Raw genomic sequence first — 14,703 nt, forward strand, 5'->3', positions numbered from 1 at the left:
GGGAAACATCACCCTCATTTTTAAAAAGGGAAAAAAGGAACACCCAGGGAACTACAGGCCAGTCAGTCTCATCTCTGTGCCCAGCAAGATCATGGAGCAGATCCTCCTGGAAACTATGCTAAGGCACATGGAAAATAAGGAGGTGATTGGTGACACCTAACATGGCTTCAGTAACGGCAAATCATGCTTGATAAATTTGGTAGCCTTCTATGACGGGGTTACAGCATTGGTGGATAAGGGAAGAGCAACTGATGTCACCTACCTGGACTTGTGCAAAGCATTTGACACTGTCCTGCACGACATGCTTGTCTTTAAATGGGAGAGACATGGATTTGATGATGGACCACTTGGTGGATAAGGAATTGGCTGGACAGTTGCACTCAGAGAGTTGTGTTCAACAGCTCGATGTCCAAGTGGAGACCAGTGACGAGTGGTGTTCCTCAGGGGTCGGTATTGGGACTGGCGCTGTTTAACATCTTTGCTGGTGACATGGACAGTAGGATTGAGTGCACCCTCAGCAAGTTTGCCAACAATACCAAACTGTGTAGTGTGGTTGACACGCTGGAGGGAAGGGATGCCATCCAGAGGGACCTTGACAGGCTTAAGAGTGGAGCCTGTGTGAACCTCATGAAGTTCAACAAGGCCAAGTGCAAGGTCCTGTACATGGGTTGGGGCAATCCCAAGCACAAATACAGGCTGGGCAATGAGTGGATTGAGAGCAGCCCTGAGGAGAAGGACTTGGGGGTATTAGTGGATAAAAAACTGAATACAAGCCAGCAATATGTGCTCGCAGCCCAGAAAGCCAATCATGTTCTGGGCTGCATCAAAAGAAGCGTGGCTAGCAGGTCGAGGGAGGTGATTCTCCCCCTCTACTCTGCTCTCATGAGACCCCCCCTGGAGTACTGGGTTCAGGTCTGGGGCCCCCAACATAAGAAGAACATGAACCTGTTGGCACAAGTCCAGGGGAGGGCCACGAAGATGATCGGGGGCTGGAGCACCTCTCCTATGAAGACAGGCTGAGAGAGTTTGGGTTGTTCAGCCTGGAGAAGAGAAGGCTCTGGGGAGACCTTGTAGCAGCCTTCCAGTACCTAAAGAGGGGCTACAGGAAAGCTGGGGAGGGACTTTTTATCAGGGAGTGTAGTGATAGGACAAGGGGTAACAGTTTTAAACTGAAAGAGGGCAGATTTAGATTACAGGTAAGGAAGAAATTCTTCACTGTGAGAGTGGTAGGACACTGGAACAGGTTGCCCAGAGAAGCTGTGGCTGCCCCATCCCTGGCAGTGTTCAAGGCCAGGCTGGATGGGGCTTTGAGTGACCTGGTCTAGTGGAAGGTGTCCCTGCACATGGCAGGGGGGTTGCAGCTAGGTGATATTTATGGTCCTTTCCAACCCAAACCATTCAATGATTCTATGATATTATAATTAAAAATGAAAAGAATAAGTGGATGGAATGAAAAGGAAACTGATAGGACATGTTAAACCTATCTCCAAATAAAGTGCTCTTAATAATGTTCTCACCTGGAATTTTTCAGTTTTACATGTTCAAAGTAAGTGTAAAAGTTTCAGTTTTTCACGCAGATTAACATGGAGAAAATTATATTGGTGCTACTGTAGTTCTTGAGTTCTCATGGAAAAGTTTTGTTTTGGCACAGTTTTTCTGTAGAAAGTGCTGTCCTCTATGGACATTATTCCTGAATGATCCCAAGAGCAAGCTATAAAAATTCTGAACTGTAGTTCAGTATTGGCATGAAAGATTCAGGCTTAGCAAGACTCCTGTTAATTGTTTAAGATTCTGTTCAGTTCATAACAAGAAAAAATATCCTGTCTTTCAGTGTTAATCTTCTGTGTTGCATTTTCATTATCTACTTGTATAAAACAAAATTATGGTTTTCTAAGCTGACTTTGTAATGTTAGTCACTGATGATTAAAGACAGATTTAGTATGATTGCTTGAGAGGTATTTATTACAAACAAACAAAAAGAATCTGTTAATTTTTCAGGATGAATGCTTTAAACAGAAGAAATAATGAAATACAAACACTGCAGAGCTATTTTACTAGTGTAAAAATGGCTTAAGAATAAATATAAGCCTTTAAATGGAGAAGGTTGCCATAGGATTGTGTTGGTGTAACCAAAGTAAATTTTGTTTTCTGCAACAGAAAATCAGCCTGTTTGTTGTTTTCCAGATTTGTTTTGGGATTTTTAGAATAAATGTCCTACTTCTGGAATGTACGTATCAGTCCACAAAGCTAAAGAAACATCACTTGTGATTTCCAGATTGTTTGACTATGTGACACAGTATTGCTTTTCAGGAAAAAAAGTAATTGCCTTACTAGTGGTCAAATGATCTCAGCAGGCTTAGGTCACAATCAAGTAAAATTTGTCTGTGTTTTGCTGTGGCTATAAATTCCAGAAAAGAGTTAAAATCGTATTCAGGCTTAGGTGAATTACTCTTTTGGAATGGGAAGTGACTAAGGACAAGAGCATTTCAGTAACCACCAGGTTAGCCTCTAAAATTCCAAAGAAGATCAGAGGGCAGGCTGTGCTGCAGTCTGAGACAAGTGTTTAAAAAATTGCAATGTAAGGAGTGTCCAGTTTTACAAAAAATGGCTGCCAGGGTGATTGGGCATACTTGCTTTTTCCAGAACAAATTTATATCGGTTATTGATCTGGTAAAATGATTATCTAATTTTTATGAATATTGGGAATAGCTGACCTTGATTTAAATGATATATACATGATATATATATGATTTGGGTGGTTGGAGAATTCCTGCTTCACAGAATTTATTTAGCTTAATTTTAATGCTACTCAATTAGTGATATTGCATAAGTGTTGTTGGGCACATCTGTTTGCTTTTATGTTGCCTGTCTCAAAGGTTGAATGCATCTATTTCCTACAAAAGTAATTGTTGAATGCTAAAAGGGTATCAGGGGCTTCCAGCTGAATATACATTTCTAGAAAAATAAGTGACTAGACAGTTTTGTAATATTACTAATGTAGAAAATTGTCTCAGAAGGGCAGTTCTCATAAAAGAAGACTAAGGGATTACATAAGTGAACACTTATAGTGAAATTGAGCATTACAATGTTATATTTAATATATGTTTATACTTGCTATTTCTTACTTAGTCTAGCTGTGAGAAAGACTGTACCTCCTTTTTTATGATGTAACGTATATGTTTTTTGATAGAAATTATGCTTTGCATGTTACCAAAATTAACAAAGTAGTAAACCTCAATATTTAAAGCATAGTCATAGCTTTCCTTTTAAAAAAAACTAGCAAGGTGTCTTAAAGGAATTACCCATGTGCAGCTACTGGTTTAGTAATTTTTGAAGTAAGCAAACACATTAAGCTAAAGTACCATTTGTAGTGAGCTCTGTTTGAGAGAAAAATTGCTTTTGCCAACTATAAGTTGGAGATGGGGGCTAAGCAATAAGTGTTTTTAAATTCAATTGTCTAAAATGCATGCTTCATGGAAATAGTGATGGGTATTCTTTTGTTGTCAGCATCAGCAAGAACATTTATATGCTGAGCTAGCAACTCAGAATCAATCATGCTGTGGATTTATCATTTAATAAATTCTATAGGGTTGTGATTTTGCAGCATAGATTTACTGTACTGGATTGTATTGTTTTCATATAATCTTTCTGTTCCACTTAAAATCTGCATGTTGTACAAAAGAGTACTCTGAACTGCTATTTCCCTAAAAATAGAATTAATATTGCAGGGTAGGGGGTTTTTTTGTTGTTTTTAAAGCTCTGATGTCATCATTTCTCTTTAATATGTAAAAATAACGTGACAAAAATAGGTTAAAAATTCTATATTTTAGGCAGGTTTTTTATTGTAAGCTATAGGTTATTTAAAATGTTTAATAATTGGTAAAATGTTTGTGTGGTAGTTAAGTATTTAAAATAACTCTTTAAACAAAAGCATGTGTGCATAATATAAACCTAGGTTGGAGATGAGTGCATACAGTGGTATGGGAAGACTCTTGGAGTTCGGCTGAACTCACTGTTTCTATCCAAAGGTGCAGCACAGAGTACATGTGCACCTACAGCAGTGCAATAGGTCGCCCTCACAGTAAAAAAGTGTATTTTCATGGAATTTCCTGTGTTTTCATTTGTGGCCATTGCCTCTTCTTCGGTCAGTGGTCACAGCTAAGAGTCTTATTCCCTCCCATCAGGTATTTATACATGTCAATAAGATCTCCCTGAGACTTCTCTAGGCTGAATGCCAGCTCAATATGACAGATGCTCCAGTCCCTTAATCACCTTTGTGGTCCTGTGGCCATCTTCTGTGAAATTAAGTTCATGGACATGGAGTATGGTACAAACCAAAACATGGTAGGAGGGGGATAACTGGGAGATTTGTTACAAAAGTTCACTCATTATCTGTGCTAAAATACTTGATGTTAATGAGACATTAACTTTAAATGTTGCCAGTCAATCTAAGGGATTGTTTCCAGCATCTTCAGAGGATTGAATTTTTAAGATGTATCTATACCTAGAACATAAAAGTGATCAGAACTCATTAATAAAGCTCAACCTGGAGGCAGTTTATATAGTTTTGTGACCTTACCTCATGTTTCTTAGTCATGATGGGGGTGAATGAATCGTTCCAAAATACTGCATCTAAAGCTTCCTGTCTTACTTGCAAGAAGAATTTTTGTAGCTGATATGATTTTTTAAAAATATACATGTCATATAATTTATATAGATTTTGAAAGTTGATTTAAAGAATGTACATGTGTTTGGGCAGGAATCTGCAACATGAAATAAAGTCTCTATCAGAGTTGTACAATGTATTTTGAATTAAAATATATCTGTCTATATTCTGTGCCTGAGCTTTTCACACACAAAATTGTGACAATTCTAATTCCCATCTCTTCTTGTATCTTTGAGTGAACTATGAGCATTGGTAACAAGTTTTTCTGTGTTCTATGTACTGCAATTTATTTTGGAAGGTGTAAGGCTAATGATAATTCTTGCCTAATAGAAGGTTGTGAAATCCAGCAGAAGCTGGCATTTATTTTGAGACTTAAGCTTGTCCTTATAATAAAAACTGTTAGCACTGTGTGAATTATGAAATAGAGAATGACAGATGTACTACTTTCCCATGAGGGAAAAGGAGCCATGATATACTATCAATCCCTGTTGTATCCTAGAGGTGTGATTATCTCATTGCAAATACATCTCCTGGAATTAACTTACTGTTATTATTTAAAGTCGGTAGTGTTTCGGGATGCAGAATTGTATATTCTGTATATTTCATTTTAACGAGTTGATTTGCAGACATTCATTTCTGAATTTTGAATACTGAATATGAGTACTTAAATTAGGAGGAAACAGAGAATGTGAACAGAATTTAATAAGACTGTTAGGATGTTATTGTATATTAAACTTGCTATAAAGTTAAAGCAGGATTTCAAGCTATTCTCTGCATTGATGACTGTCAGGGAAGATTTGAGAGAGGATTAGTGTCATTGTAACCTCTTGAAAATGTTTGAGTATTATGCTGCTATGAGTGCTGGAATATGTCACACAGCAGTAGAATCTGAATCTGATGTACCCTGTAGACAATCATGTCTCTAACAGCCTTGTACTATTGTTCATATGGCAGTACTCAGCAAAAGGTATAATGGCATTGGTGAGGCTAGTTTTCTATGCTGGTGGTGTGGTTTTTTTGAGGATAGGACCAAAAATTGACTCGAGAGTTCTTAAAAAAAAAAACCAAAAATGAAGAGTATATTTTAAATTTTAAAAAAATCAGGTTTAGAGAATCTTTCCCTACTGGGCTTGTAAGTGTTGTTATCTTTCTATTTGTTTCTATCTTTCTGTTAGGGATGCAATATCCCTAGCCAAAAGCATAAAGACTGTTTCTGCTTATATTTAATTTGTCTTAACCCTCTAATTTTCAAATGCTTCATCCTCTAATTTTAAGCCCACTGTCAGTGTCCCAAATAAAATAATTCATCTTAAGAATTGGACATTATTTAAAGCATAATCATGATAAAGAATATGTTGCTGTCAACCTAATATCACTTGAGGGATGCGACAGTGCAAAAGATTCACACTGTGCCTAACTGGATATGTGAAAGAATAGTGTCTATCAAAAATCCACACTGAAGGATATGGAAACTAAATGGGAGAAAAATCAGTTAAAAGATGCTGAAACTTGGTAAAATGCGCTTGAGTGGTGCAGAAGCTGAAACTGTCTTTACTGGCTGAGAATCTCAGTGGGATGGCTTACCAAACTTCATACACAGCCACAGAAAAGACAATGTGGTAGGAGAACACTGAAGTACAAAAATGAGATCTCAGAAATTTTCCTTGACGGTGTCTCGTATATGTTAATGAAGATGGGGGAGACAGGCCCAGAAAATCAAAAGCGATAATGTGAACCTCCCACCACCTAGCATTAAGTAGTCTGAGCCTGGGATTTTCAGTCCAAAATCTCTGCTTACCACCATGCAGTTCTACTCAAACTCTTAAAGCTTTTATTAAATACGGGGAGGGGGAGGGGGGAAGCAGAAAAAGAGAGAAGCATTTAAAATGTGAAGTATTAAGCATAGCTTTTGTTTTAACTCTTAACTCTTATTTCCTTTTCCTTTAGCTTTAGGGTGTTCTTACAAAGAAAAATCATGTTAAGCATTTCTTTAGATCAACATTAAAGATAATAACTGTTCTTTTTTTGGAAGAAAAACGAAGTTACTTAATATAGGCTTTAGCTGCAGTGGCTGCTGCTGGAACTTAAGCCTGATTCCTTGAAAACAAATGTATGGGGGTGGAGAGGGGTGGGACCTCAAAAAAAAAAAAAAAAAAAAAAAAAGGGAAAATATAAATTGCTTCTCTTGTGCTGACTTCTACCAGCTGAGAATGATTGGTACAAAATATGCTTTTAAAGCCGATTCCAAGATTTAACATATTTCTACTAGCATTAGACTGCAAAGGATACTACTCTAGCTACAGTTTTAACTGTCTACTTATAGTACTATAAGAAGAGAAACCATTCACTGAGAATGGTTAAGCAGAGAAAAACAAGTAGAAAATATTAAAGAAAATATGGAAATATTGAGGTAACTGAAGAATGTAAATCTTCTGTTTTTTTGCAATCAAAGGTAGCTTTAAGTTGCAGTTTATTCATTAGTAAACATACTTCATATTCAAAGCTTGTAATTTCTTTTGTGTTATTCGGAAATAGGCCAATGGAAAAAACCTGCAGTGAGGCACAAAGATAATGGCATCTAAAATTTTTTCCACTGAATGTACTCTAATACCGTCCTGCTTCTGCTGTTGCATTTCTTTGATAACATATATTCACATTTGCTTCAGTAACAGCAGGGATGGCTGATATGTATTTTGTTTTTTGAGTTTCTCCCCAGATAGAGGTCCACAGATTGGTTAGGAATCCATTTTTCATCACAGACTTGCAAGCCTGAGATTAATTAAAATATGCATATTCACTGCTGTTAAATAAAATTTGTCCAGATGAGATTTTTAAAATAATGCAGAAGTGATTAGCTCTTGATGTCCTTTTTCAAGGTATCGTCCAGGGAACAGTTAAATTACTAGCAACTTGATCAATGAGAGTAATTTCTCTTCATCTTTTAGTAGAAGAAAACGAGCTGCTAGACTTGTCAGAATCAGCTTTTTCATTGACGAGGAATCCAAAAGACAAGGTTCTGAGTCTTCTGAACTCTTTTCTTCTCCTTTTCCAACCATACTGATCTTAGCGCTATTGAAGCTTCATATCTGTTGTGAAAATGCAGGTGAGGTAGAGCAGCCATGGTGGTGTTTTTGTTGAGAGAGACCAAACTATGAATGTATCCTGTATTTGTGTGTGCTATGAATACACACAGGTTAAAATTTAGACGTGAGTCCATGGGAAAATACCATCAAATGTTTATGTTATTTAATGATTTTCCAGTATAAATCCAGGAAACTCCAAAGACAGAGTGCAGTGACTAAAATTTGGTGCAGTTTAAATGGAAGGAGATATCTGGTTGATTGGAGAGGAGTTCATCTGTGGATTGCTGTGTGAGTAAGCATATAGTACAGTAAAGTGCACTATATAGGTGTTGATTTGATTTAGATGTCCCTGGGGATAAATGGTACTGAGAAGTTTGATTTACCAGTAATTCCATGGACTGGGTATACAAGTCATGTCTGAGCTGCCAAAGGAAATGGTTTTGCCCTTCCACAAAGTCTCATATGGCTACGTCTGTTACTTTTACTGTGTAATCCATCTTACCCCCCCCATTTGTTTCTTCAAGAAGATGATAAAGATGCATAGTGTCCAAAGGCTTTTATAACTTAGTGTTTAAATACTTCTACTAAATAAAAGCTACTCAAGTAAAGGAAGTCTACTTTCACATTTGTGATCTTCCTATTAAAGTGAGCAATAACTATGGGAGTAAAAATTAAGGTTGGTTGGCAATAGATTCTGTATTTGTCAATATATTGATAGCTTTTGGAATATGATTTGGAATTCAGCCTTTTAGCTCCTTTATAACTTTTGTGCTGTCTTGTAATGGTGCATCACTGTTAAGTGCATTTAACCATAAGCTGAATAAGCTGTTAAGAATATATTCTTTTGTTTTTCACTGAAAGTATAGCAAAGATTTACACATTTAAAATTAACTTTTGAGAAGAGGCTTTTCCAGTTTAAAGTGCCTAAATAATCATTCCATAAATGTAGAGGGGAAATCGTGAATGGATTTAGGAAAACATAAGTGATTATATAGTAGCAGCACTTCAATGAACATTTATTGTAGAGTGTCAAGATCATAGCAAAATTACAAAATTTAGCACTCTGTGGTAACTGTAGGTGTTTTTCAGAAATGTTGTTACAAGCCGTATTATGAAAGAGAAGAATGTCAAGCATAACTGTATGCTGCGTAGGAATTGCTGGTATGTGTTTCTTGCAGACAGTTTGAATCTCTAGTACATACCTCTTTAGTAAGAATTGCTCCTTCCGCTTCAGCTGTCTATTTAACAAGTTCTGAAGGCTGAACAAACCATAGAATACCTGACTTGGAAGTAGTCTGTCAATAATATCTTAGGTTTAATTGTGGTTCTAGTCTGGCTGTTATATTACCTTTTTCCCTATTTGTCTTAGGCTGGGGCAGAGAGGTTAGAGTGTGTATGGTATGGGACACTGTCACAGAAGTATTCCTTGTGTGTTATTCCTTATCAGTAGAATAGGAACATTAAAACTCAATCCCTCTGATAGAAATTCAATGTTAGGATTATAAAGGGGAAAATAAACTTTTATTATATACAGGTCACCACTTAGTATCATATCTGTTCCCAGGCAGGAGCCCACCTATTAAGTCTTTTAATTATGACTAAGATAAAACTTCAGCGAAAGCATAGTATGAACATCGAGGTAGGTTCAGAGTTATTTTGTATTAAATAAAGACTTTAAATGTAGTGTGAATATTAGCAGGTAGTTATTCCAGTATGAGGTGGGAACTTATTGACACATTTACCAGAGGGAAGTTATTAAGCTTTGGTTAGAAAAGAGGGAGGCCTGTCTAAACAAGGTAGCCATTCATATAAACGTGGGAGGGAGAAGCAAAAAGAAAGCTCAGGAATTGGGAACAAGAAGGTTTGTTTTGAGGTGAGAATCAATCAGGCAGCAAGAGTGGCAGTGAGCAGACCACTGTGGAGAGATTTACTTTAGGCACTGAGTTTAAATAGGAGTGATGATGATGTTTCTGTGATTCTCCTCCAGTTCAAATTTCACGAGCTTTTCAAGGTGCCTGTTTTTTGCTTCTGGAATATTCTTGCTGTGGACCATAATTGTAGTATTAACTCCGCCTTTGTTCAAATGGTTTCAAAGTTTTCTTTTTGTTAGCTTTTGTCAAAAGCAAGAGTTCCAATTATATTAGACATTTTACCAAACATCTGCAATAATACTTTCTTTAATTAGATATTTGAAACTAATGGAGTTTTGCCATTGCTTTTGCCATTGGTCAGAATTTCAGCTTGTATAGAAAAGATGTATTGTTAGTAATTTCCTGTATTGCACATTGAAATGGTAGACTTTAATGGCTATTCTCAAACTTCTGTTAAGGTGTGGAGCAGAGCCCCAGATGACACATGCATAGTTCTTAACTCTACAGAAAATAAACTAAATTATGTGCTAGTGAAATGTTCCTCAAAGAAGCTTATAATTTGAGTAGTAATACATATATATTTTTTTTAATACAGCTTGTAGGAAATGTGTTCAGGACGAAGTATTAAAATCCATGAAAATTCTTTTAGTTATAAAGTAAAATATGGATGATGAAATCTCACTTTTCCTTCTTGATTTTATAGCTTGCACGTGCAGTGGACATGCAAATATTTGTCACATGCAAACAGGAAAATGTTTCTGCACAACTAAGGGAATCAAAGGAGACCAGTGTCAACTGTGAGTACAATTAAATGTAGCTCAAAGTTATTGCAATTCATGCCTAATCACTTTTTCCTGGTTTTGTTTTGCTTTTGTTCTTGGATTTTGTGATTGACCTGACAATGTTTTAGTGATGAATCTAGTGTTCCCTACATTTCTTAGGAAATTTCAATATTAGTCTTTTGTTAAAGAATTACATCACAAATATTAATAATACTTTGCAGACACTACAGATTTTAAAAAGTATCCCATAAAAAGAAGTCACTGGAGAATTACATGTAGTTGTCTTCCCTTTTTTTAGGATTTTTTTAAAATTACAGTAAATAAAAAATATCTGTGAAATTGGTAATTATATTCAGTACATTTGTCACATATCTTGATCAGAATCTACAGTGATTAGATTTTTAGAGTTTTAGAAACACATTAAGGTGCACATTTTAGACATTTTCCCTTATTATTAAATATAGAACAGAGGAATGTGTAGACCTGTCATGGAAAGTACAATTAGTGTATCTTGTTTTGTACTGGAATAGCTTATTGGGTTTGTTTAGAGGAAGAGCTCGCAGCTTAAGATAAAGCATAACAAATGGGAGGACTAAGAATGAAGAGCTACTGAAGTGGAGTAACTTGTCAAGTAGGAGAAATAACACATTAAAGTCAACTATGAATAGCTGTATATTTAAACATGTTTCAGTTCATTCTCTCCTGTACACTGCATTATCCAATAGGAACCTTATTCTTTTCACAGTTATATTTATTTTCAATAGTATCTGGCCCCAAAATTGTCTTAGCAGTGTTGGTTGGAACCGGGGAAAAGGCATAAATACAGCTTACTCCTCTCCAGCAGGGAGAAGTGCCAGAAGGTTATGTTCTGCCTGCCACAAGGCATATTCTTTCACAGGATTTGTGAATTCACCTTTGATACACCTAATAAACTGGCTTGAATCCTACCCTTAATGCTTTGCTTGATAAATAGTCAAGAAACAAAAATATCTGCTGCAGAGGCTATGTGTATATTCGTGAGAAAGAGCTGTGCTGGCAGGTACAGTTTCAGTAGTACCGCTAGGACCTTTAGTCTAGCTCATTGGAGGCTCTCAGGCTGAGATGGGAAGCCACGATTAGGACTAAATTATGAATTTTTATCATGACAAAAGCTGCAGAGTGATAATATCTTTAAACTCTGAATTAAGTCTTAACTGAGAAGTTATTTTTTCCTCTTTTTATGTCCAAACACTTAATCAGTTCTAGATGTTAACGAGTGGTTTGATTACCAGTGCGCTATGGACATACGTTGATGCCATTCTACCTATTTACAAAGAATGGGGTGAGGGGGCACAGAAATCCACTCCTCTGTACATCATAACACTGGAACTACAGGAAACAGTTTGTTCATAATTCTTGTCCTCCAGCAACTACCATTTAGCCTAAGGCACTCTTTATAGAGCTTTTCCCCAGTCTGTATTTCACATACCTATTTTGGTATTGCTTTCCATTTGTCTTGTGTCTGTTTCATCATTGTTTTCTCCACTCTGATTTGGAACTTTTGTCTCCTATGGTCGGTTGTGCTGCTCAGCCATATCAGTCTGCTGTCCTGAGTTTGTCTGTCATAAAAGGTTCTTTTATCCCATTTACTGAACTAGAAGAGAAAAGGTTTCCTGGTGGTGGATTTTCCTGTGCTGGTGAAGAGTTACAACAATTCCACTAAATGGAGAAAATGGAGATCTGAATTTTGACTTTTCAAAAGTAAACTTAAAATTGCAATTTCAGACTGAAAATCCCAGGTTTTGCACATGTAATACATTCCCCTTCCTAGATTCTTACATAGACCAAAGGCTTACACAGGGCAAGCTATGGTGTTAAAGCATTTGGTATTCCAAATGGTTTCTTTTGGATGGAATAAACTCTGCAGAGCAATTTTCAAATTGTTTTTGGCTGTGATCACATTTCGGATTGTGAGCTTCACATCTGTTGGGTTCATAGGCACAAATATTAGCATAAAAATTGAATTTCTGCTCTTAAATCCTTTCCTAACTCTGGTCTTTTAAAAAAAAAAAAAATTAAAAAAAAAGGCTACGTAGACTATCTAGTTTATGACAACACATGTAGAAAGAGACCAGTTCCAGTTATAGACACTTTGAACGTATTAGGAGACTATCTAGGATAAAATTTCAGTACTAGAGACTCATTGTTAAGATCACTGGATATCCTAAGGAAAGCTGATAACCACAGATTTAGAGTTTTAGTACATGTCATCAGACGATACGCTTAGGATTTGTCATTTTACTGTGATGCTTGGTTTGGGAGAGTGATCCATTGATGTATGGAAGTTTCTGCCAAATGTTGTTTTTTAATTATTTCCCTGAGAACGTCAGGAGATGAAGAACATTAAAAAATAGGTCACTCATGAATCACTGAATCCAGTCCCATACTGCCATCTAATTTGTAAACTTCATATGAAGAATGCAAACTTGATCAGATCCGTATTATGTTAAAAAAAAATAGAAAACTATTTCCTCTGTAAAAATCATCCTTACACTCAAAACCTGTTTTGAAAGTATCATATTATATTGTCAAAATATATATACAGTCATTATCTAGACAATAAGGATTATTTTAAGTCAGCTAAATGCTTTGCTTGTATTTATTGCTTTATTATATTTTGTATAAATAATCTGGAACTTGATTCCAAGTGTGAATACTGTTCACCATAGCTCTGGATAAATTTTTTTTTTTCACTTGTTAGATAGGCTGTTGTGCAATCTCAGCAGCAAACCTATAACCCTGTGATTTCTAAAATAAGGATTTCTGTGAAAATTCCAAACTCTAGTTGTTTGGTGTGAAAGTTAGATTTATATTCCTGTCAAGAATCCTATTGGCTAGAAATTCATAGCTGCTGGGTTATATGTTATCTCTCTTTCCCTCCCTCCATCTCTTCCTCCTTCCCTCTGATGCTTTCATATCTGTTCCTCATGTGAAGTACACACCATGCCTTGGGGGCAGAGTTTTTAGGAAGTCAAGGAAACTTTACAAAGCTTTTTTTTTTTTTTCTTTTTTCCCTCCCTAGGTTAAAAACAGCTAGTTATTTGTATTTTTATGGAGGATCTTCTTTATTTTTTTTCTTATTTATCTATAATTTTTTTAGTATACCCTTTTCTTAGTTATATTATTTTCTGAATTGTACTGTTGGATAGCATGAAGCACAGTGACATTTAAAATCAAAATTAGTATTCTAAGGCAGCTTTGAGCATACGTTTACATTCTATTTCACAATGTTTCTTTAATGACACATGATGATATTTTTTTTCCAAAAGAAATATTTTTGTTTCCTTTAAATAGGTAGTTTCAGTTGGTAAAAACCTGTAATACTATCCTAATCAGGAGGAACTGATTAGAATGCTTTGAACATTTAAAGTAACTAGACTGTAAAACAATAAAACTAGATACAAAGAAAAATACGTAGGTTCCCCCCCCCCCCTTAATTTTAATAATGAAATTAGCCACTGATAGTAATAGGAAAATCATATTGACTTAAAACATATTTTTAGGTGAAAACTGTTACTTGAAGATAATTTTATTTAATTTTCTATAATATTTGATGTGCTAGCTGCTCATTTTAATCCCTCATAGAATTTTGTCTACAGAGGTTTTAAAATTTCTATAGATTTCAGTGTATCAATATGCAGGATTATATACACAGATAACTTTTCAGGAATAGGCCTATGGAAGTGTAAGGAATATACTAAGGGGCTGCTTCAAAGTTCAAATTTTGATATTAAATGAGAGAACTTCTTCTGGATTCAAGGAAGAAAAATATGAAAATTATAGAATTGACTGAGTAGTTAAGTCATTCTTTGAGAAGCTTCAGTATGTCTGGGCTCTTCCAATAGACAGCCTTCACCTGGGGATGTGTCTGTAGCTTTTGTCATCCCTTATACATCTGTGTAAATCTGGACATATTATGAGCATCTGGAAGGGTTAGAGGGTTACAAATGCAGGGTGGAAATAGGGTTTCATGGTGAATTTTTCAAATTGTCAGGTTTTACTGGATGTATTGTAACATTTATTGTGCTGTACTTCCCAGTTACAACCATTGCTGTAGTTTTGGGGGAAGGAAATCAATCTCTCTTGTTAAGTACTTTCCACTGTGGCAGATTTTAGGCTGTTGGACCTGCCTGGTTGGTATTGAAACTGTATCTTTGAATGGTGGGCAGGTTAGATATAATTTTAGTGTATCTAAGTTCCCAGGTATAAATCAGAATAATAATTATTTTACCTAACTGGGAAACATTCGATGTTCTCAACGT

The 14,703-nt window shown here is 35.9% G+C and overlaps 1 protein-coding gene across 1 annotated transcript in view; it reads left to right on the forward strand.

Moving 5' to 3' along the window:
• ATRNL1 (attractin like 1) overlaps positions 1 to 14,703 on the forward strand; it is a 541,498-nt gene that overhangs the window by 165,982 nt on the left and 360,813 nt on the right. Inside the window, 1 exon segment of the mRNA XM_069797060.1 lies at positions 10,324 to 10,417. Coding sequence (XP_069653161.1) covers positions 10,324 to 10,417 — 94 coding nt within the window.

Source organism: Haliaeetus albicilla, chromosome 11 (assembly GCF_947461875.1).
Source record: "Haliaeetus albicilla chromosome 11, bHalAlb1.1, whole genome shotgun sequence".
NCBI lineage: Eukaryota > Metazoa > Chordata > Aves > Accipitriformes > Accipitridae > Haliaeetus > Haliaeetus albicilla.